The sequence below is a fragment of the Dryas octopetala genome, chromosome 4 (assembly GCF_963921425.1).
Source record: "Dryas octopetala chromosome 4, drDryOcto1.1, whole genome shotgun sequence".
NCBI lineage: Eukaryota > Viridiplantae > Streptophyta > Magnoliopsida > Rosales > Rosaceae > Dryas > Dryas octopetala.
The window spans coordinates 20,810,825-20,835,961 of record NC_141369.1 but is presented as its reverse complement, the minus strand read 5'-3'; the positions used below and the strand labels follow the sequence as shown (position 1 = coordinate 20,835,961).

Genomic DNA, 25,137 nt, shown 5'->3' with positions numbered 1-25,137 from the left:
AGAGAGTGATGAGGGAGAGTCGGTCGGTATATCAGCTCCAAGAACCATAGTCGCATTCGACTCCGACAAGTGTCGGTTGGTATCAAATACCGATCAGATACCGATTAATCGCCGAAACTGAGATATTTCGACCAACCAATCGATTCGATTCGATTCGATCGGTATTCCGGTATTTCGGTGGAAATTCTCACCCTTATTAGTAACATATTTTGGGTGTTCTAATTTTTAAATTTATTTTGTTTGGGATAATAAACTACTCTTCCACCTAAAAATTTATCTTGTGCTCTTAAAGAATTTATCAGTATTAACATGGTCTTTCCCATGAATAATGTTACCCTCTCTCGAAAAAAAAAAAAATAATGTTATGAATTCCTAAGCACTAATTCTCGAATGGAGCATGTTTACGGGAAATCCTTTCACAATAAGGTCACCTCATTGTAAGAGGATGCCCCATAAGACATGCCTCATGGAAGAATCTCTCATTCTTAAGCAACCTAGTTTTGACTTGTAAATTAGTAGTTCATCATCAATCGTCTTAATTAATTATGAGATAAATTAACAAATTTGTTCATTCAAAGTCCTCTTCCCCTTTTAAATTGGACACATTAGAAACTAGAAATCCATCACCTCTAACCCATATTTCTTGATTGTAAATCTTTCTATAGTCCCATGATTTGTTAATTTTGTTAATCAAAACCAAGAAAAGGGCCAAAAATGAAAAGAAGAGGCATCATATTAATCCTCCATGCCTTCTTTTATTTATTTATTTCATTATTGAGATGAATAAACATTAGTCATATTACTTACATACTCCGCTTGTGTTACATACAGAAGAAAAAAAGAAACATGGAGAAGCCATAAAGAAAGTGAAGGTAGGATATGTCTACAGATGAAGAGAGGTATCAAGGTCTGAGTTGTCAAAATTTTTTGAAGCACTAGCTGTGGCTGTATTGTCGGGCCATGAGTTTGTGGATGGTTGCATCTTTGTGGCATAGTAATCAACTTGTTTAGTCTGCAAATTAAGCCCCAGAGAGAGTGATGAATCTGCTGGGGTTGGCCTAAGAGGAAGGACCATATCAGATTGGAAGGAGATTTTTGCAGGCTCAAAATGCCTTGTTGAGGAAGCAACCCTTTCGGTCTCTGAGAACACCTTCAGAAGCTGCTGCTCCTCCCTCCTCTCCTTCACTTTCTGCAACTGTCTGAACCTTTCTTGCAAGAGTGCAATGGAGGAGCTAACCATGGTTGGGTCAGAACTCTGCTGCCTACCCATTAAAAAAGAAGAGTTTGAAGAAGGGTTGGTGGTGTTTTGCTGGTTTTGGCTATAAATGGTGTTGAAGGGCCAAAATGCACTGAATGTGTTTATATAGAAGGTGGCTTGTGTTCTGTTTGGCATTAAACTATGCAAATTGGGGTCTTTGTTATTGATTTTGGATGATGTAATACAAATGAGAATCGGCTGCTGTGCAACAAAAATCCAAAGACAAAGGGTCTAAAGGCTAGTCTAGAGAAGGCTTTGGGTTGGTGGATGGGTAGGCAAAAGGACTTTTTGAAAGAGGAAGAGTGCAAGAGAGAGTCCAAAATGAAAATGGAAGTAGCATTTGGAAGGGAGCTTGGGGGAATCAATGGTTAGGTAATGCTTGTGTCTTGTTGTCTTTAAGACTCTGTTGGCATCGATGACTCTGATTTATCCTTGTGTGGCCTTTGGAGGATGATTGATTCTTTTATACCTGCTTTCAAACTTGCCTTTCTAATTATTTGGCTTTTGAAAATGAAGTTCTTGCAGTGAAGGTGGGGCTGATCAGAAAAGACTAAGGACCAGAAGGAATATATATATATATATATATGGAGTGATGATGTTTAAAGGGACCCTTGCACATGGCAGAATAGAAAGGAATCCTTGCTGTGCATATTTCATGTCCTTTGTATGTGCAGCTGATATTAATAGGGTATATCTCTGTTTGTCTTTTAGATCTTTAAGTACTGTATATAGTCAATTACTCCGAAACTGAGAGCAGTAATTCCGTATCCTTCAAACTGTTACTTTTTTTCAGTTTTCACATATTGGGCATCTTGTAACTAGTAGACTGCCACAGGTAAATGAGGAATGGAAGAGAGAATCTATGCACAATACAATACAGCCCTTTAAGCATTTATACTTGTTTGATTTGGAGAATTGCAGTGTTAGAAACTGTTAAAAATGCCATTGGTCCAGACATATATATATAATGACCCATGTGTCGGTGACTTGGTTTTTAACCCCTCCTAGGTATTGTGCAAGACCTTCATTATTTTTTTGAGAGGCAAACTGAGGATTTCATTTAATGATGAAACAAGTCCTCTCATACAATAACTCAACGAGCCAAGGTGGCCTTGTGTCAACATCAAGCCAAACAATAATACCAAAATTGACAAAAGCATGCCTAGCTAATATGTGAGCTACATAGTTGCATTCTTGCCTACGAAACTGGCATCGAATCGACTCAAAAACAGCTATCAACTCTTTTGCATCTTCCACAAGAGTTCCATCTGAAGTTAGACGAGGAGACGCACAACTTCCTCGGCATCCATCACTAGAGTAACTTATTATTTTGGTGGACAGTAATCAAACAAATTTAAGGCTTTTATCATTATGAAACCATAATGTTTTTGCTGCTTTTGCATAGCCAAAGAGAAGTTAATAGATTCTAATAGTTTTGATTGTGTCGTTTCAAAAGAAAAGAACAAAGTTGAGAGATGCTTGCACTCTTGAAATTATGATAGTGTGAGTTGTTAGGCTGCTTTTGAATGGTACTGCTGAAGTTCGATATAATAATGTTGACAACCAATCAACCATGGTTTCTTCTTGTTGTTTTGGGATGTTTCCCTTTGTTTCTTGTTCCTTTTGGTTCAATGTATTCTTTTTACTTACACAGATAAATAAAATAATATAAAAATCACATGATGGTATATTCATTTGTATATAGACCCTTAACTTAGGAAAAATTATTATATGTGATTGTAACATTACCACGTAGTATTACTGAATCAACGTGTTATAACATTGATGAACAATGGATTTATAAATTCAGGGTTTATAATTTTATATATTAATAATTATGCACATGTTATAATTCTAATGAATTGATCACACTGTCACGTAGTGTTACGCTCACACCATAATTTCTCACTGACTTGGACTCTCTCCCTGATAAGGGGGAAAAAAATAAAAGGCTCAAGTGCATAGATTTACAGTGCTACATTTTATCCAATTTTGGAATACTAAGGTGCTTAAAAGGAAAAATCATGCATATGGTGGTCAAAGCAGTCCATAACTTTTTCACATAATCAGCAAAGGTCAAGACTAACTCTTGCTATGGTGGACCATTGTATTGTTTTATTCATCCGCCGCTAAAGCTTTCTCTTATTGATGGCTTTTATCACTTATTCACTTTTACCTAAAGAAATAGCTGAACTGAACCCATCCTAACCCAACCATCCCAGTCGTACCTCTTAAGTCTCTGACATGTCTATGCCAGGGTAACTTTGGCAGGCTAGTTGAAAAACAGGAATAGCTCTAACCTTTGGGACTATCCTTGTACCATCTTAGTTCATCTTAAAACAACTTGCGGCAAATTCAAGAGGTGGTGATCTGGTTCAGTAATCTGTTTATCAATTATCTTGGAATCCTAAATCATAGACATCATTTTTCAAAATCAGGTGGCAACTGCGCATAACTTCCTGTTGATTATTAGCAACATAATGGTCTACTCGCAATATTGATACAGAATGAAGCAATGCTCAGGGGTCACTTGATTACATTTTTTTGTTTTTGTTTTTGTTTTTTCATTTAATAAATTAATGAAAGAGATGGAAAGGGAGAAGAAAGAGCAGAGGGAGAGATGAAGGAAATAATTCTGTATGTTTAAAATGAAAACTACAATAAATTGTGTTGAGTTTTTAGTATTAGTTCTATCTATTCTCCTTAGAGAGAAACTTCCCTACAACAAAAATATGGCTGATTTGATATCCCGATCCAATAACATGATGACACCTATGCTTTTATACTTTATCACATAACAATTTCTCTAATTTCACTCCATTTCTCCATTTTTTTTTATAAAAGAACAATAACATTACTAAATAAGGATTAACATATACTATTGAAAAACTCAGTATACTTTGTTGAATAAGGTTGGAGAAAAGAATACAATGAATGAAAAGTCATATGAGGCATACAACCGCGAAATAATCCGACATAAGTATCAAACAAGGTGTACCTTAACATCTTTTTGTCACAGGTTACAGATAAAAGAGGAAGCATTTCACTGGGAACATCCAAGTTGCATCACCTGCAAGCACACAATGCCAAGAATGTATAGCCCTCAATTCCATTTTATTAACATTATGCCAGCATAAACATGACCTAAGCATGTAAAACGATGACAAACCAGCCAAATGAGCACCATAAAGAAGACAACCCATGTCATTCAGAAGCCTCCTAGATGATCACATACATCCATCAATATAATCTTTCCCTTTTGATCAATGAGAAATATACATAATTTGACTACACAAAAGATTAATTTTAAGAAGATAGACCATGAGATGACCACATTTGGACTGTTTTGACTCTTAGAAGTCCAAAAATGGTAGAGTAGCGATCATTTCAGTCCTAGGATATCTAGCTATTTTGCATGTGGAATGTGACTGGACAATTCCTGCACATGGATTTACTACCTTTTGTTCACATGGCCAAGCTGTAATTTTTTTTAATCACTTACGGTGTATGTGTGTGCTGGTTCTTTTACGTGTGTGGATGCACGAGAAACATGTAATGTATCTCATAAGTCATATCAACTATAGACAAACCTTCATCAAGTTATATGGCAACCACGGTTCCCAGCTGCCTCTCTTCTTTGTAAGCAAGTCCCCAAATTTTTAACTACTAGAATATACCCACAGTGGAGCACCCAACCGTCAACCCACCCACAAAAAGAAATTAAAACAAATGGCAAAAATCTTTCATGTATAAATTAGCTAAACAAAACTATATGCCTACTTTAGGAAGCAACTTCATGTAGATCAGACTGTCAATTCTATCTGAAAACAATTATCTTCTTCTAAAAGAATGTCCAACCTGTCCCTTTTAAATAGATAGGATGTCAAACTTAGTAGACATTAGACTAGTTTTCTTGGTGAAATATTGGACAAATATGGCCATCAGAACAACCAAAACCTAACAGAACTGAAAGTATTCTGATAAACACCAAAGAAAATATTTAGAAAGAAACAAATGTTAATGAGGTTTCAAAGTGCAAACCACTTACCATTTATTGTATGATCAAGCTGCAAGATAGTCACAGCAGAAGAATATATACACCTCAGGCAACAAAAAATGTTGTTTTGATTAGTTAATTGGATCTCATTAACAGATCTCCTTATTTTTTCTCCCTCTGAAGACTGGAAAATAGCCTGTGTCCTCGTGTGTATAAAAATATCATGATCACCATACATCCTTAATCTCTCGATCTGTTAGCAAGTTGAGAATTCACCATAGATTTTTTTACTTCAGCAAGTTCTCGGGCCAAGATAACATGTCTGGAAACTGAGGCTGCATTTGAAGACTGCTGAATTGCTTGTGTCTTTATGTGTATAAGGAAACCATGATCACCATACATCCTCAATCTCTCGATCTGCTAGCAATTTGTAAATTCACCATAGATTTGTTTACTTTAGAAAGTTCTCGGGCCAAGATAACATATGTCTGGAAACTGAAACTGAATTTTTGAGATTGAATAACATGAAGAAGCTTCATGCATAGATCTGATTGCCCTTCCTTCAGTAACCCATCAATTAACACGGTCCAAACAATCTCATCAGTATTCCATTGTTTCTCTAGCATGCTTTCGAACAAAGTTTCAGCTTCTTCCACCCGACTTGCCCTGCAGAGTGCACAAATAAGTGCCTTATAAATTGATAAGTGAACCTCAAAGCCTCTATCTTCCATCAAGCCAAAGATTTTCAGAGCAGAGTCCACTTTTAAATTCTTACAATGAGCAAAGAATAGAGACAAATAAATCTCTTTATTAGGACACAGGCCTTTCTCTTTCATGTGCTCTACCAACTGATCTGCTTCATCATATCTGCGTTCTCCACACAAGCCTCTCACTAAAATACCATAGGTATCAGCGGTAGGTTCACATCCATTCTCTGACATCCTAGCTAAGAGAGTACACAATAAATCAAAAAAGTTATATCTCTCATCAGAGCTGCAATTATACAGTGCTTCATGTTGGGCCACAAGGCCCACAACCTTTCCCGTGAGCAACTGACTTTCCTTTTGCAACCCTTTGACCAACACACTATAGGTCTGGTAGTTGGGTTTGCAGCCAACATCAACCATTCTCCTAAGAAGCAAGAATGCATGATCTAGCCTACCAAGCATAACAAAACCATCAATAAGCGTGGTAAATGTTACCTCATCAGGAGCCAATCCTTCCCTCTCCATTTCTTTAACTAACCCCTCAGCAACTTCTGCCTTGCCTTCTTGACATAACCCAAAAATGAGTGAAGAATATGTGTACAAGTTCGGAAAGCAATCTCTATTTCTCATTTCATGGAAAATCTTGAATGCAAGGTCAGTACTGCCATTCCTACAGAGGCCACTAATTAAAGACGTGTGAGTAATGACATTTGGTACAAGTCCTTGTTCCTCCATTTTTTTACATAATTCCTTGACTTTAAGAAACTGATCATCTTTAGACAAACCATTTAGAATGGCATTGTAGGTTTCAATACTCGGACAGCAACCATTCTCCTCCATCCGCTCAAATAATGACAAGGCAGCATCTAGCTTTCCCTCTGTACAGTATCCAACAATCAAAGTATTGTAAGTAACCTGATTTGGACTAATGCTCTGTTCTACCATCTCATGGAAAAGAGTAGATGCAAATTCAGACTTGCCCATCTTGCAAAACCCAAGAATAACTTCGTTATAAGTCCATTCATTCGGTTCACATCCATTCCCTTTCATCAAATCCAATAACCTCACAGCATTGTTTAAATTACCCCCATTGACGTATCCATTAATGAGTGTGTTATATGTAATAGCATTTGGAGACGGTCCAACTTTAAGCATTTTGCTTAAGAGAGCCATTGCCTTGCTAATTGCACCCATCAAGCAGAAAACTTTTATGATTACATTATATGTTTGGGTATTTGCGAAGTTACCATGACTCTCCATCCAATAAAAGATCTTCTGAGCCATGCCATATCTTCCTGCCTCACTTAATTCATTTATCAATGTGTTGAAGGTAACCCTGCTTGGAACTAAACCATCGTTCAGCAGTTTGTGATAGAGTCCAATAGAAACTTCAAGTTTCCCTGTCTGAGACAATCCGCTGATCATGGCTGTATAAGTATGAACATTAGGATCGCAACCCCTCTTCCTCATGCTTCTGAAAAGCCCAATTGCTTCCACCAGTCGATTGGCCTCACATAGAGCAGTAATTGGGGGAGTGTAAGTATTTACAGTGGGTTCAATCTCTTTCTCTATCATTTCATCAAGCATATCCAGTGCCTCATCCACCCTCCCCTCTTTGCATAACCCATTAATAAGAGTTGAATAAGTAATTACATTCGGGTCACAACCCTCCTTCAACATCCGATCGAAAACCTCAAATGCCAAATTCATGTTACCATTTCTACAATGCCCAAGAATGAACGACGAATAAGTAAAATCATCTGGCAACATATCAAACTGAAAAATCTTGCTCAAAACCAACTCTGCTTCCTGAACCTTGCCCTTCTTACACAATATATTGATTACTGTATTAAATGTCAACAGACTTGGTCGAATCCCACTGTTTAGCATCTGAGTATACACATTTTGAGCTATGCTAACCATCTCAAACTTGCCCAACAGAATTAAAAGCGTATTATAACTGTACAATGTAAACACAAAACCACTTTCATTCATTTCATTTAAATAATCGGTTACCCATTTAAGCTCTTCCTTGCTCCTACAAGCTTTAATCATCAAAATCCTCACATGGTCTGCAGAAGCGAAACGCTGTTCGCGCACAAGCCTATTCAGCATTGATGAGAAGCAGTTCATATCGTGCTTGTAAGAACGTCTCTTAGAAACCCAGTAGAAGAATCTCAACGCCGAGTCTGTGTTCTTGTGGGTCTCAATAATATTTGACACGTGATGGGTTCTAAGCTCGAGGCTCAGGCAGTTGAGCTCTGAGTTCTTTTCCCATTGAGGGTCACACAAAAGGTCACAGATTTTGGAGACCAAGTTTGTTAAAGGATTGGAGGGTGGATGGTAGAATTGGGTGAAAAGTTTGGTTCTTGATGAGAATTTGAGAAAATGGTGGGAACCCAATAGAGTGTGGATGGTTTGGAGGTGAAGGAGAGATGGGGTTTTGAGGGGCTTTAACATTTCGGGCTATGTGGACATCTTGAGGGGTTGTGGAAGAAGATGGTGAAGTTAGGGTTTTTTGTGTGTTTTCAGAGACCTGGGGATTGAGTAAAGGGTTTGGTTGGTAGGCGAAGGTGGTGAGTGGACTCGCCGAGTTGGTGAACGTGGTCATTGGAGAACCATAGCTTAGCTAAGTAGAAGAAGAGCTGTGAAGAGGGGAAGGTCCGTTAGACTGTGAAGTAATCTAGGGTTACTTTACTCGTAGATGAAAAGAGGGGAAAAGACGAGAAAAAATGTAAAAACTTTTGAGTGCTACTATTTATCTACGCACCCCAAATTTTCTCACATTACCCCACTCACCTCACAGTCTCACACTTGACACTCCCTCCCCTTTTAATTTTTCTAGAAAAACTTACTTATAATAGGTATAGGATTGACTTGATATTTCAAGAGATAATTTATATATTAAAATTTGAAAATTTTTTTATGTGATGAAGTATAATAATATAGATATCATCATGTTATTAGTTTGAGATATCAAATTAGTCATATCCCTAAAATGCAGTTAATGAAATAACCCAATTAGAAGGACCTTAAAATTGCTCCCTAAAAAAATAATACACTGAAACCCCACCCCACTCCCTTTGCAACTAAATGCAGATTTCATTGGACCTCTTCGTTGTCGATAGTGAGTCTCCTCCCCCTCTCTCTCCCTGCCTCTTTTTCCTTCGCTCTCTCTTTCCTTTCACTTCTCTCTCTCTCTCTTCTCATTCCCCTTGCCAGACGAAAAGAGAAAATGATGACCTTGCAACGAGAGAGAAAGAGAAAGAAGCATTGAGTTGAGATGGGAGAGGCCAACGAAAAAGAGGGAGGAGTGGGAATTGGGGTGTTGATCAAGTGCGGTGTAGGGATAGCCAAAAAAAAAACACTATGGGTTTGGATACCTACGAGTACCTTAACTGAACAAGGCGGGTATTGGGGGAAAATTTGGGTACAGACAAAGTTCAAGTACTTTTTACAAATTTTTAATTGGGTACGAGATGATGATGATATTTCAATTTTCATTCATGAACCCTTGAATTAAATATACATATATGATTGTTTTATTTTTTATAATATTATTAATATAAAAATATATATTTTGAATTTATGGACAAGTTTTGCCCTATTGTTTTGGTCAAATATGAAATTTTTATTTTTATCTTAAAGTAAAATTTGTTTTTTAAAAAACTTATAAAAAAAAAGAAACAAAATTTATTTAACTAATAAGGCAGATTCGACAATTGGGAATGGAGATCTCATTCCCGAGGATACGAGTACAGGGAATCCCTAAATTGAAAAAAAAATGGGGATTGGGGCGGGTAATGAAGGTCAAAAATAAGTTCGGTTATGGGTATGGACATGGTATACAGTATACCCATCTTCGCTAGTAGTACCTGTTGCCATTCCTAGTGAGCTGGGTCTGGCTGGATTTTTTTATTTATTTATAATATTTTTTCAGTTTTTTGTTTTATGCGTTTAACTGTCTATGAGCAAAGTGGGAAGTTTAGAAAAACTTTTGTGGGTCAACTGAATCAACTTGGTAGAAAAGGTGGGTCAATATAGACATACTCAAAATATTTGTAAACTCCTTTTACCATTGAGTCATTGACCGACCGTCCATTATTCACCACCTGATCCACTGGCAGAGTGTCCCTGCAAAAACTCATAAGCCATAGCAATGCTTCAACTCACACCTTCTCACTCTCTCCTTCAACCATTAGTCTCTCCTCAAACTCTCCGCTTATCCCTTCTCCGAACCTGTAAAACCCAACAAGAAGCAGCCCAACTCCACGCTCTATCCCTCAAAACCGGCACTTTCAACCACCCTTCAATAGCTTCCCGCTTCTTATCTCTCTACGCAGACCCCAAAATCAACCATCTTGACTATGCTCGCTCCGTCTTCGATCAAATTCAAGAACCCACTTTGGTTTCCTGGAACGTCCTTATCAAATGCTATGTTGGAAACCAACGTTCCAATGATGCCATTGGTTTGTTCTATCAATTGCTTCATGAACTTGTTCCGGATAACTTTACGTTGCCGTGTGTGATTAAGGGTTGTGCTCGGTTAAGTGCGATAGAGGAAGGGAAACAGATTCATGGGTTGGTGTTGAAAATTGGGCTTGGTTTGGATAAGTTTGTGCAGAGCAGTATGGTCAATTTGTACTCGAAATGTGGGGAGATTGTTTTGGCTAGGAAAGCGTTTGACCAAATGCGTGATAGAGATTTGGTGTCTTGGAATTCTTTGCTTGATGGGTATGCGAGATGTGGAGAGGTTGAAGTTGCAATGGAATTGTTTGAGCAAATGCAGGAGAGGGATTCTTTTTCATGGACTGTTTTGGTTGATGGATTATCGAAATGTGGGAAGATAGAGATGGCTAGGGAGATATTTGATAGGATGCCGGATAGAAATTTGGTTTCTTGGAATGCCATGATTAATGGGTACATGAAATCGGGAGATTTTGAGATGGCTGGTGAATTATTCAGTCAGATGCCAACAAGAGATGTAATAACTTGGAAGTCAATGATTGCAGGATATGAATTTAATGGGCGGTTTATGGAAGCTGTGGAGTTGTTTCAAGAAATTTTGGAAGAAGATCTTATGCCTAGTCCTGCTACATTAGTCAATGCACTTTCTGCTGTTTCAGGATTAGCTATCCTAAGTAAGGGGAAATGGATTCATTCTTTCATGGTAAAAACTGGTTTTGACTTAGATGGTGTGCTTGGTACATCGTTAATAGAAATGTATTCCAAGTGTGGAAGCATTGAGAGTGCTTTGACCATATTTCAAGCTATAGACAGGAAGAAATTGGGGCATTGGACTGCTATAATTGTTGGTTTAGGAATGCATGGTATGGCTGATCGTGTTCTTGAGCTATTTCTTGAAATGCGCAAAAATGGACTGCAGCCCCATGCTATAACTTTTATCGGAGTCTTGAATGCATGTAGCCATGCGGGATTGGTCGATCTTGGTCGTTACTATTTCAAGCTGATGATAAATGATTATGAAATTGAACCCACAATTGAACACTATGGTTGCTTTGTAGACATATTATGTCGAGCTGGCTGTCTGGATGAGGCAAAGAATGTCATTGAGAGTATGCCAATGAAACCGAACAAAGAAATTTGGATGAGTTTACTTAGTGGTGCGCGGAACCATGGACATGTTGAAATTGGTGATTACGCAGCTCGTCATTTGATTGAGGTGTCTCCAGACACTATTGGATGTTATGTTCTTCTTTCTAATGTATATGCTGCAGCTGATCAGTGGGAGAAAGTTTCACAGGTAAGAGAAATGATGAGAAAAAGAGGAGTCAAAAAGGACCCAGGATGCAGTTCCATAGAGTACAGGGGGGTGCTTCATGAGTTTATTGTGGGTGATAAATTACATCCTCGGACAAAGAAGATATATTCTAAGTTGAGTGAGATGAGAGAGAAACTGAAATCCGCAGGACATGTTCCTGACACAAGCCAAGTTTTGTTGTGTCTTGAAGAGGAAAAAGAGAAGGAAGCTGAATTGGAAAACCATAGTGAGAGATTGGCTATTGCATTTGGTCTTATTAATCTGGAACCAGGGAGGCCTATTCGCATCATAAAGAATCTTCGTGTCTGCAATGATTGCCATTCTGTCACTAAACTCCTATCCCAGGTCTATAATCGTGAGATTATTGTGAGAGATGATAGCCGTTTCCATCATTTCACAAATGGGTCATGTTCTTGCAAAGATTTTTGGTGACTGACTTGTTTGCCGGCTGGCATTGACGGTTGCATTGATCTCCTCAAGCATGAAGCATTAGAATGCCTTTACCTCTATGTGCACTCTTAAAATTGAAGCAGCCATTGGTATCATTTCTTCTTATCAAAAAGAATTTCTTCTGATTTTAGGCATTTCTTTATGTGTTCATTTTATTTATGTAGCAGTATAGGCAGTCTCGTGGGTGTGTCTTGACTCTTGATGCAATTATATGACTTGTCTCGGGTGACTTGGTGGCAGGTTTTGAGTCATGAAAACAGCCTCTCTTGTAACAGGGATAAGGCTGCATAGGTCTTGGCCTCCCAAGATTATGCATTGGCGAGAGACTCATGCACTAGCAATATAGGCAATCTTCATTTTACTGAGATTATAGTGTAGATAATAGCCGTTTCCCATTATTTCTTTCACCCGCATTGACAGAAGACTCGTACACTGGGTGCCCCCAGTAAAATAGGCAATCTTCATTAAAGTGAGATTATAGTGAGAGATAATAGCCATTCCCATCATTTCAAAAGTTTTCAGTTGGTAAAAGTTTGCAGAAAACTTTTCAAATTTAGTGTTTTTTTTTTTTTTTTGGATAACAAATTTATTGTTTTCTGCATTCTCTTTATGTGCTGATTGAACTTAATTTCCTAAGGAATAGAGAAAGATGAAGAAACCTTAATCTGATAATCATATGGTTTCAAATTTTGTTTTCCTTCTATTTTGGTAGTTAAAGCATCCATTTATTTTATTTATGGTTTAGATTTACCTATATTGCAGCAAAACTTTGCATCTGTTGACAGGAACTCTTGAATGTGCAGCACATTAGACAAATAAGGAGATCAAGCGCAAAGGAGCTGGGTGTTCTTACTGGATACAGTGAATTCAATACAAGCAGTTACTTCTAGTAAAATTACATGAGAAGAGAACTAATGGAGTCCACAGCAAGAAAACCTCAACAAAAGCAAGAAGTTCTGGTAATGTTACAGATGAAAAGCCATTCATTTTCCGGGGACAAAGTTGGTGGCATAAGCCCATGCGTTGTTGGCCACTGGATCAGCAACGTGGTCGAAAAGGTTCTCAACTGGGCCCTTTCCAGTTACAATAGCCTGAACAAAGAATCCAAACATTGAGAACATTGCCAGCCGCCCATTCTTAAGTTCCTTCACCTTCAGTTCAGCAAATGCTTCAGGATCATCAGCCAGTCCAAGTGGGTCAAAGGCCCCCCCAGGGTAAAGTGGGTCCAGTCCTTCACCAAGTGGTCCTCCACCAACCCTGTATCCTTCAACAAATCCCATGAGCACAACCTGGACAGCCCAGATTGCCAGGATGCTCTGGGCATGGACGAGGTTTGGGTTGCCAAGATAATCAAGGCCACCGTCGGAGAAGATTTGAGATCCAGCCTTGAACCAAACTGCCTCACCAAACTTGACGCCATTCTTTGACAAGACCTCTGGGAAGACACATCCCAGTGCACCAAGCATGGCCCATCGGCTGTGGATCACCTCAAGCTCACGGTTCTTGGCAAATGTCTCAGGGTCTGCGGAAAGCCCAGCAGTGTCCCATCCGTAGTCACCAGGGAATTCACCAGTCAAGTATGATGGAGTTTGCTCGGAGAATGGCCCCAAGTATTTTGGGCGGTCTGGGCCGTACCTGTTTTGTCAGTTACAGGTTCTGTGGGTTAGCATGAGCTCAAGGACTTGGCTTTAAAGGTATGATGTATGGATATATAGTCATATAGAGTATAGTGTATATATACTTCCTAATGCTATATGACCATTTTGGTCTTTAACATCGCAATTTTATGCATTGAGCTAGAATAGATTGCTAAAGATTCTTTAATTGTAATTTAATAATTATTCATTCAAATGCTAATAACTTTTTTTTTTTTTTTTTTTTATGTTGTCCACCACCAGTTGAACAAATCTATTACTCATGAAAAATTGTGTGAGTGCATTTACAAGAACAGTTTAAACCATGTCTCTACTTTAGTTTTCAATAGCTTATCATGTAGAGGAATTAGTGACCATATCTATTTTTACATGGTAAATTTTAGTACTTACCATATGCTTTGGGGGGTGCTTTTAACAGTGCGCCGCATGGTGATGCGGCCGCCACCAAGGCCGCCAATCTTCCGGACAAGCTCATTTGTCTGCTTCAAAGCAGTCTGGCCTGCAAAAGCTGAATGCTGGATTGCAGAGGTTGCCATGGCTATGGTTTCCTGTTTGAAATGGGGTGGTGTGTTGCAGCCAATGAAGATGTTTGAGACTAGGAGAGAGCAGGGATGTTATAATGGGAAGATAAAGATGTTGTGGATTAGGATATCTACACATCAGCACCATTCTATTGGTTCTCAATTGGATTTAGATTTCCATGTGGCTAAGAGAGAGGTTATCTATTAGCCATGTGGCAGGCACATTTGTGCAATGTTTGTGGGTGGTGAATACAGGCCACATAAGTTTCTACTGTAGAAGCTCATGCCAGCTTTGAACAAATCTAAATTGGGATTGTGGACAAATACTTAATAGGTCTACATATCAAAGCTAAAATTTTCCTTAAGGTAAAAAAACTCTGAGAATAAACAAAAAAAGGTAAAAACTCCAACCTCTAATTCGATCTGTTCCTTTTTTTTTTTTTTTGGGTCTTTGAGTGAGTAGTTCCTGGCCTTTTAACTCCATTACTAACATTAAGCCACCAAGAAGGCACATTATCAAGTTCACCTTAATCAAGTGAATTGCTGTTAATGGGGACGCCCCTGAATGCATTGTTGCTCCTAAGGTAATTAGTAACCCGGAGATGCAAGCAGTGTAATAAGATGATTTGCGGTCTGTATAAGAATTGCTTTCACGGAAGAAACTAAATCTTTTATGATTGGAGACGCATAACCTTCTTTTATGGGAAGTTGAACTTTCATTGGATAAAGGAAAATATACAGTAGAAAGGTCCAAAAGTTAGGATGAGTAGAACTGGGCTTTGTCCTCTTAATTGGAACAAGAAATGCACAAATTCCAGTTCCACAATACTCACTTATTAGACCTGCCAAGCCAACAAAATGCACATAGGAGATACAAGTCACACAACATAACCAAAAAACAACCAAAAGCAAAGGCCTGAATACAGATGGCCTAAAATGAAAAGTCACACAGCAAAAAGGGTTACTTTACAATTTCCCAGACGTGATCGAGAACCCCTGGTGTGAATTCACCACTGCAGAAGAACAGCTTTGAGGGCAGCTGAAAGGAATTCTATGCTCCAATCAAACACCCATGAAAGAGCAGCAAGAAGACAACAAGTTGCCCACTGCAGTGCATTCAACTTCACACCAAAGCCTAGTTTGTTTACAAACTCAACAATCACCACCTGCATGACCGAAAAAGCCCCCAAAGCCATCAAAAACCATTTGCTGTGCAGGACAACCTCTAGCACTTCCTTCTTTAGTAGGCTAATGGCATTGAACAGATGAACGACCTGGCATAAGGTGAAAGTGTTGAAAATCATGGTATTCCGTACACCTTCATCCATGCTTGGTACTACATTTCCCATGAAGTGTAAGATCAGAAAGACAGAGGCCTGGTATGAAACTTGAGTTGCTATGTTTCTCCAGATGACTTTTGTTATAAATAACTGAGTCCTCATCGGTGCTCCTTGAGTGAGCAGTTCCGGGCCTTTAAACTCCATTACCATCATTAGGCTACCAAGAGGGAACATAATCAAGTTCACCCAAATAAAGTGAATTGCTGTTATTGGGGACTGACCTGAATGCATTGTTGCTACTAAGGTAATAAATAAACCGGAGATGCAAACAGTGAGCTGAAGTTGATAGAACTTCTGAATGTTGTGGTAAGCACATGTACTCGACTCCAAAATGGAAGTGAATAAACAGCCATCTTTAATTATAATATCGGAATTCTCTTTGGCCATTTCAGTGCTACAGATATCCTTTGTGATTCCAGCATCAGCTTCTTTTAAGGTCGCTGTGTCGCTTATGGTCAGCCCTCCATAGTATGCAACTATGTGACCTTTTTTCTTTAAGGACTCCACCATGAGAAACATGTCCTTAGGAAGGCAACTTCCCATCACTGTGATCTTATCCACCTCATTCAGCCTTTCCGTGGGAGTCAGCTTTCGGAAAGCTTCACCTTTAAGTGCCATGTCCCTTGAACCAGGGGTAATGATTCCAAGTTCTAAAGCCCTGGGTATCACTGTTGAGAGCTCATCCCCTGACATCAGTTTGATGCTTTTTCCAGCATTTCTAAGAGCTTCAACTACTGATAAAAGCTCTTCTTGATATGGACTTCTAAGACCCACAAGTGCCAACAAATAGAGCCCATCTTCTGAAAGTTCCTGGACTTCTGCTTTCTTGTATGCATATGCAATGGATCTCAGACCTTTCTCCTCCATATTCTTAACCACCTGCTTAAATATTCTCTTCTGGTTTGCCATAATGTGAGTTTCCCCTCTGTTATCATAATAATGGGAACACATGTCTAGTATTGTTGTTGCATCCCCAGTCCAGTGCAATTGCAGAATTGGTTCATCATTCTCAATTTTCTTCACTAAAATCCCACTACATTTCTCATTAGAGCTCAATTTTCTCTGCCCAAGAATCTCAAATTCTTGATCCAATAACTCAATGTCAGCACCCCATCTGCTCTTCAGCCAAGAAATGAGACAATCCTTTGTTGGGATAGCACAAATCCCGTGATGCAGCACTTCACGAGCAACTTGGTTAGTTTCAGAGATCCCTTCCTCATTGCTTAAATCCTTTTCCCCCATCCAAAATTCCTTAACCTCCATTTGGCTACACATTCCCTCACCAGTTGTTCCAATGCACATGACTGTTACACGGTCCATGATGACACAAGCCGATTGATTCTGAGGATCTGCCTGATTTTGGACCATCTTCTTTTTCCACTGAACAAGGGCAAGTGTAACTGCTATAGGCATCCCTTGTTGTATCCCAATGACAACTGTTGCTAAAATACTTGATAAGGTTGGAATCCTTCCTTGAAGTTCAAGGAAAATTTTCTCTAGTAGCTTTGTCAGGGTTGAAACTTCCCCTTTCAATTCTGGCCTGTCATTGTAGTTGTCATGCTTGCTGAAGATCGCTACGCGTATTAGCACCACAAGAGCAATCTGGAGAGCACCGCAAAGTGCAAGATAATCGATCCAAACATACGGTTTGTCCATCAAAGCTTGTAACACCCTCTTCTCATTTTGAGGGTCATGAGTCACCAAACTCAGCACCTCAGCCAGTGCTGTATTGGCACCTACAGATATCACAAATATGCGACCACGGCCCTCAACAACCTTTGAACCAGACAACACAAATGGGTTTCCTTCTCGATCAATTTTGGGGATCAACACCTCATCTAAAACCAAGTTTTCACCATCCATGAACAACCCGTCAACCGGAACACGGTCTCCTTTCTCCAAATGAAGTATATCCCCCACCACAACATCAGATATGGTAACCCTTTTAGGTTCCTCCTCATTTGATCTTTCAACACTCACCGCCAACTTGTTCCATTCCAGAAAGTGCTTCCTCACCAGCTTTCTCTCATGGAGGTAGTTCGCCACTGAAGGGACAGAAACAAGTATGAGAACGGCAAGGAGTATGGCAGCACCGTCGTGCCACCCAGTTTTGAATCCTTGCTCTATGAATCCGATAGCAAATGACGGAATGGCTGTTATTAGTAGAATCAAAATTGCACATTTATTGCAAGCCTTCCATAATAAGTATAAGAAACCTTTTTCACCAACTGGGTTGCTAGTGTTCCATGATTGTGGAGCTTGATGACCACCATTAGCATGTATAGCAGCCTGATCAAAAGAACAAGTGTGATGAAGCTTAACATATATCTTATAGTGTTGTAAAATGTGTTCTATAATTTCTAAGGAAAAAATTGCAGTTTACTTGCGTTATAGTTTATACATAGTGACTGATGAAGCTTCACACCAAAAAAAAAAAAAAAAGTGTGATAAGGCAGTGAGGGTATCCTTGTCAATTGCCATTAGTGTGTGACTGTGTGGTGAACGAGGATCAAGGATGTAAAGGAATAAGAAGGCTTATTTATTAGTTTACCCTGAAAAAAGTGTGATAAGGCAGTGAGGGTATCCTTGTCAATTGCCATTAGTGTGTGACTGTGTGGTGAACGAGGATCAAGGATGTAAAGGAATAAGAAGGCTTATTTACAGCCAGTTTAAAAAGTGTGATAAGGCAGTGAGGGTATCCTTGTCAATTGCCATTAGTGTGTGACTGTGTGGTGAACGAGGATCAAGGATGTAAAGGAATAAGAAGGCTTATTTACATCCAGTTTGGTATTGCTGTGTGAAAAAACAGCTGTGAGGTAAAACAGCTGTGAAGTAAAGTCAGCTGTAAAGTAAAGCAGCTAAGTGTTTGGTAAAGTATGTTTTCAAAAGTGCTGTGAGTGCAAAAAACAGTATCAAAGTGTTTGGTAAATGTTAATGTAAAAGTGCTGTGACTGTGTATAATTACTAAAATAGACATGATGCTAAAAGTGTCTTTCACTTATTTATTTGGTAAAAATAAAATGTTTTTTTACTTGTTTTTTAAATTTTGGCTACAAATTTTTATTAGCATTAATTTTTCTAAGAACAACATTATTAAATAAGTAAGTGTATTATTTTTTTAGGTATATTATAATTTTAATCGTGTAAATAAAATATCATAATTAATTATCACAATATAAAATATAACTAACAATGGACATATTTTTTAATTTAAAATAAACAAATTAAAAAATATAGAAATCAATGAGGATATTATGGGTAAAATAAAATATTCATTGTTGTTGTGATTCACTGCAGCTTTCAAAAACACCTAGAAACCTGCTTTCTGTTTTTGTTGTGGGGAGTTGAGAATTGTAGGAAAAAACAGTTTTTAATTTTTTTACCAAACATCAAAACTGCTGTAGGTGATTGAGAATTGTCATCCACAGCAGCTTTTGGGTCTTCCACCGCAATCCCAAACGGGGCCTTACTAGTTTACCTTGAAAGTAACTTTAAGTCTCACTTTACCATTAAGATTTATTTTACATCACATTACTCCTTGAAATTAATTATCGTGTATTATTTTACCTACTTTTTATTTTTATAAACTTTAAAAATTAATTAAAAATAGCTCTGGACTTAGAAAAATACACGAAAAATTCTTACGGACTTGTCTTGACTAGTTCTAATTTACTATGGGGTCAAATTACCATTTTGCCCTCTAAGAATTTCCAGAAAATTAAAATAAATTTTCCTCTATAAAAATTCTAAAATTTCCTTAAAGTCTCGAATGAATTCTCAAAAATATTTTAGAAATTACCAAAAATCTGTTTTAGAGATTTTTTCCTAGACTTTACGGAAATTCTAGAATTAATTTTATAGAGGAAAATTTATTTTCCTCTAAGACTGAGAAGTCTTTTGGGTAGCAAGTGTTCACAAGAAAGGTAGTGTTATTGTTTAGAAGACCAATAGTGTAAACCTCGTATTTTTTGAAATTCGGGAGATTATCCTATGAATTTTCAAAGAGTCTAGAGTATTTTAATTTTCTAGAAACACTCGGATAGAAAATTGGTAATTTAGTACTGATCAAGACGAGTCCGTAAGAATTTTTTGTGTATTTTTTTTGAGTCCATAGCTATTTTAAATTAATTTTCAAAGTTTGTAAAAAAAAAAAAGATAAAGTGATATACGAGAATTAGTTTCAGAAAGTAATATAATACAAAATAAACTTCAAGAGGATGAAGTTAGATTAAAAGTTACGAGTGAAATAGAAAATAAACCTAAAAAGAAACCCACAAATATATACATTAGCCTAGCAAAAGAACAAAAAGCAGACCCACAACTTTAAAGGATATGTCAAGTGTCAACCATATTTAAAATGGTTAAATACAAAAATGTTACATGAACTTTGCAGTAAATCTTAATTTGATCCATTAATTATAAAAAATGTTAATTTGGTCCACGAATTTTTCAAGTTGTACCAAAACAGTACAAATGTTAACTTCCATCGAAAACTTTAACGGAAACTGGTCATGTGCACAACAAGTGATCACATTTTCAAGGGCATTTCAGTCTGTTCATCACATTTTCATGTGATCAATTCCGTTAATTTTCGGATAGAAGTTAACTTTTGTACTGCTTTAATACAACTTTTTATAGTTAATGTACCAAATTGAAAATCAGTGTAACGTTTGTGAACCATTTTTATATTTAACCTTATTTAAAATTTGGGTCTTCAACTACCTTTTTTTTTTTTTTTTGGGTCAAAGGGTCTTCAACTTGTTAGGCCCTGTGTGGACTTGTAGTATGGTAAAATGTTCTAATTAATCGCTTTGATGTATGTTTTGTAGGTAACAAGAATAAAAAAAATTTAAAACTTAGTAAGCACGACATGATAAATTAATGAATTTGAATTTATAAATTTAGACACTATATGTTTACACTATTATGAATAATGTTAAGAATATTAAATTTATGTTCTAAAATTGAATATCAAATGTTGTGGTAGTAGATATATTAATATTTTATTTGTAGTAAATAAATGAACTCAAATATGAATTTATAGGAGTTGTGACATTATTTGAAATTCCACCTTAACAATGAGCACTAATCTACTATTATTGGTAGACTTTGTCAACCATTATTAGAAAAGTACTACTTTTATCGTTATTATATTAAATAATTCTAATAATTAAAGGACAGTACTTAGGTCACCCCCAGGAGGTACCACTTGGTCACCCCATCCCTCAAAATTACTTGTTCAGCAATGCAAGCTCAGGACTAGAACCGTTTATTTTTTAGATTATCTATTAAATATTATTTCTACAAAAAATTAACCCAATCAGAAATCGTTTGGTTATATAACTGTTATCGAATAAATGGACGGTTTGGTCAAAAAACCACTCTTTAAATACAAACTGTCCATTTATTCGATAACAATTATATCATTAAATGATTTCCGATTGAGTTAATTTTTTACAGAGATGATCTTAAATAGGTGATCTAAAAAATGAATGGTTTAGATCATAAACCTACAATATCTAACATGTAGTTTTGGGGGATGGGGTGACCCAAGTATATACTACCCATAATTAAATTTAAAAGGGTGTTGTGACAATTAAACATTATCTCATTTTTAACACAGTCACTATTTCCCCCTACTAATTAATTAGCATCCGTCACACATAAATAGGCTTCTAGTACTGGTTAATGATTTGTGTTTTTTCCTTTTTTTTAAAAAATTTTCTGAAGTTGGGGAGAGACCCGAATTTGATTATTCTTTTTAAGAAATATACTACTAGAATAATAACTAGTTGGTTAATAATCCAAGTTTGAGTTTAAACATGATTTCACACTACACAATCCTGCAAGTAGTTTATGACGTAACAGGCTGCAAATTAAACTGTTGTGGTTAATTCAAATAATGAGACCAGTGGATGGAAATACAGATTAGGGTCAGAATATATATATCAACGTTAAGGATGACTTAAAAAATAAAGGTCCGATTATTAAATTCACCGTTATTTTGTTGGTGGTCAGAGTAGTTAGGTGAGTGAAAAATTCTGTGCTCTGTAACGAGTGTGTGATTATTTATAAATATATATATATATATATATAGTAAAAACTTGAAGATCAAGTACTGATCGAGTGATCGAGGTGTTAAATACCTCGAGGTGAGATCTGAGTTGATGCAAAACAACATCAACACCACCAAGAGCTTGCAGTAAATCCAAGTCCTTGTCTCTAACAACGCGAGCAACCTTGTTCGGAAACCATTCCTCCACAGGGACGTCGACATCGACGTCAACGTGGATGTCGATGTCAATGGCATGGTGGGCTGAGGGTTGACCTGCAGAGGAGGAGTTAACGTTGATAGCCAGTTGGTCATCGGAGGCGGCAGAGGCAGCTGCCTGTGGCGGCGGCGGCGGTGGTTGTTGTGGTGCTGTTGACGTAAAAGGAGCACAAGGAGCTTGGTGATGATGATCATCAGACGGTGATGATCTGGTTTTCTTGCGCGAGATATTGATGAGAACGCCTACATTCACAACAACATACTTGATTCGCCGCCAGTGCCTCTTGCTCCTCCGCTCATATTGGCCGCTAGTACTGGCGGTGGCGCTTTCTGTACACAAGGCAGTAGTAACACTGACATGGTCAGTGACGCTAGTAGTACTACTGTTGCAGCTGTCGTCGGTGTTTGGCGCAGAGGCAGCTTCCGGTGCCGGTGGTGTTGGTGGTGGTGGTGTTGATGCTAAAGGAGCATAAGGGCCGGCTTGAATCACTTGATCATCATCAGCAGCAACAGCATGGAGATTGTGATGAGATGATATTGGTGTGGTTTTCTTGCGGCCTGCAGTGACAATAAGAAGTGCAATAGCATATTTAGCGCGGCGCCACCGAGGGCTGATTTGCTCATATTGGCCGCCGCTATTAGTGACGGTTTCAATGAGCAAACCAGTAGTAAGACCACTCAGATCACTAGTGTTGCAGCCATCGTCCGTGTTTGGCACCACCAACGACATATGCCGTTTCGATCTGTACTAGCTGTGCTAACTGCTAACTACTACAAAATCAGAGAGAGAGAGAGAGAGAGTGAGAGAGAAATTAGTGTGGAGACATAATTAGAAAGAAAAATAGATTCAAATGCAAATTATGCAAGAATGTGGTGAAGAATGAAGAGGGGAAGCAGGATCGATTTTATAGAGAGTTGGCCAGTTGGGAAGCTTCGAAGAATGTACATATATATATAAAATAAAAAATAAAAAAAAACATCGAAAATATTTTGGCAAATGCCGCACAAATTAATTTCCCAGAGATTAATTTAATTTCCAATATATAATAATAAGCTTATCATCACCTACGTTTTGCTTTAACATTTTCTTTTGGGAAGTCGTTGAACATACACAGAAAGCTTGAAGAAATTATGGTAATACTTTGGTGGAAGGTGCATGAGATCAAAAATTTGTGCCACGCTACACGCTTTGCACGCGGCTGGAGACGTAACCAAAACGAAAAAAAAAAAAATTAGAAACAAGGAAAAAGAAGGCACTTCGGAGTCGTTGATTTCTATCAAAAACAAGTCCAAAATTCTTATCATTTCGTTTCTCTTGCTTAATAAATTAAATTTAAGCTTTATTGCATAAGTATCATCAGACTATAAGTCCTGCGTGTAAATACCATCAAAACTAAAAGTTTTTACAAATTGTCATCCAATCTTTCAAAATGGATGGTAGTGCCACAATAGCTATATTTTGAAAGATTGGATGGCAAATTGTAAAAAAATTTAATTTGGATGATGTTTGTGTACATGCTTTATAGTCTGGATAGTATTTATGCAATAAAGCCTTAAATTTAGGGCAAATGACCATTTTGGTCATGTAGTTTGGTCCTTATTTTAATTTGGTCTCTGTTGTTTTAATTTTTTTCTTTTAAATTCTCGTAATTTAGATTTTATTACAATTAAGTCCAAAATTAAAATGTTAGACATAATGTTTATGTGAAAACCACATGCAATGTTAGTGTTTACAAGTTATGAACAATAACGTCATAAAAATCGTATAGTTGAACTCCTATGCTGATAAATTTGAAAGAAATTTTAATTTTGAACTTTATTGTAATAAAATGTAAATTACAAGAACGTAATTGATCAAATTAAAACAATAAAGACGAAATTGAAACAAACACCAAACTATGGGAACTAAAATTTATTTTCTTCAGATACTGAATTCTCCGTTAATTTCATTTTATAAAAAGTTTGGGACATAAATTCATGCATTCTTTTTCTTTTAGTTTGTTTACCACCCAAAAAAAAAAAAAAAACGAAAAGAAAAACTTGACATGCTGCAAAATCATTGTATTTATAACAATTCCATATTATATAACTAAAATTTTATATAATCCATATTAGTTAGTATTTATTTTTATTAGTTAGTATTTATTTTTATTTTAACTAAAATTCAATAATATTATAACAATTCCATCACTACAACAATTTTGGCCTAAGGCCTCCAATGATTTTCACTAAAGTTGGGGGGGTGCCAATTGCTAATGTGGCTGTTCACTAATGTTAATTATTAGTGATCATCATATTAAGTCAGACATGAACAGTGATTCCATATGCAACTAATGGTTCTGATTAGTTGATTAAATTGTGGCACCCCTGTAATTTAAACTAAAAAAAGAGGTTTAGTTAATTTAGGGACTAAAAAAAGGGCCAGCACACACATATACCACCACCAATTTACTTGGGGTTGTACAATAACCAACCCAAATTGTACAAAACAGTAACCATTTTTTCTATTTTTTATCATAAATTCCAAATCCAACTATGGAGTCAGTAAAGACTGCAATAAAACAAGCTAATCAATCTGTGAGACAAACTTAAAAAGTCATCTCCCGCCCATGCTCAATATTTTCCCTCATTCTAATGGTGCTTAGTAGGTTGGAATCACATTTATCCATGACTGACTTGATAAGGTGTCAACCACTTGTGGTTGCTGGCAGGCTTCAAGGGATACTATACACATTGGTACTGAGGAGAGCCGACCATTAAGCACAGATCCAAGCTAAGCAAGAGATGGAAAAAGCACACTTTGATTTACGGATAGATCAGAAGGGAGATCAAAGCTCGAAAGCACCTAGTGAGCTCAGATTTTGACTGGGAAACCAACTGTATTTGGTTAAACCAGAGAAAAAAGCAGGTAGCGCATGATCTAAATGATCAAGTAATGAAATCTTCCTTTGTAGATCTGAAGCTGAAGTGAAGGAGGGGAATGGAGCTAGAAATCATCTTGGCTTTTGTGAATAGGTTGTGAAGCTTTACATTGTAAGGTATAACATATTCCCTGCACTTATGACATATTCTGAAGATTAATTGATTGTATACCTTCAATAATTTGTCTTTGCTCTAGAATATATTAAGAAGCAACACATTAGAGAACTTTAACTC

At 37.3% G+C, this 25,137-nt stretch overlaps 2 protein-coding genes and 2 pseudogenes across 4 annotated transcripts; 1 reads left to right on the top strand and 3 right to left on the bottom strand.

Moving 5' to 3' along the window:
- Nucleotides 1-4,177: 4,177 nt before the first annotated feature.
- Nucleotides 4,178-8,592, bottom strand: LOC147287998 (uncharacterized). The gene is made up of 2 exons (XM_086241090.1): nt 5,307-8,592; nt 4,178-4,328 (listed from the first exon to the last, which is right to left on the bottom strand). The coding sequence occupies exon 1, from the start codon at nt 8,420-8,422 to the stop codon at nt 5,660-5,662; it is 2,763 nt and encodes a 920-aa protein (XP_086097216.1). The 5' UTR covers nt 8,423-8,592; the 3' UTR covers nt 4,178-4,328; nt 5,307-5,659.
- A 1,449-nt stretch (nt 8,593-10,041) lies between these two features.
- Nucleotides 10,042-13,140, top strand: LOC147287997 (pentatricopeptide repeat-containing protein At5g66520 pseudogene; annotated as a pseudogene). The gene is made up of 2 exons (XR_015121922.1): nt 10,042-12,283; nt 12,998-13,140. The product of XR_015121922.1 is annotated as a pentatricopeptide repeat-containing protein At5g66520 pseudogene (transcript).
- LOC147287996 (chlorophyll a-b binding protein 151, chloroplastic) lies at nt 13,015-14,456 on the bottom strand. The gene is made up of 2 exons (XM_086241814.1): nt 14,240-14,456; nt 13,015-13,829 (listed from the first exon to the last, which is right to left on the bottom strand). The coding sequence occupies exons 1-2, from the start codon at nt 14,383-14,385 to the stop codon at nt 13,178-13,180; spliced, it is 798 nt and encodes a 265-aa protein (XP_086097940.1). The 5' UTR covers nt 14,386-14,456; the 3' UTR covers nt 13,015-13,177.
- Nucleotides 14,457-14,875: 419 nt separating this feature from the next.
- LOC147287995 (calcium-transporting ATPase 12, plasma membrane-type-like) lies at nt 14,876-22,834 on the bottom strand (annotated as a pseudogene). Its single transcript, XR_015121921.1, has 2 exons — nt 21,857-22,834; nt 14,876-17,999 (listed from the first exon to the last, which is right to left on the bottom strand). The product of XR_015121921.1 is annotated as a calcium-transporting ATPase 12, plasma membrane-type-like (transcript).
- Between the last annotated feature and the right edge of the window lie 2,303 nt (nt 22,835-25,137).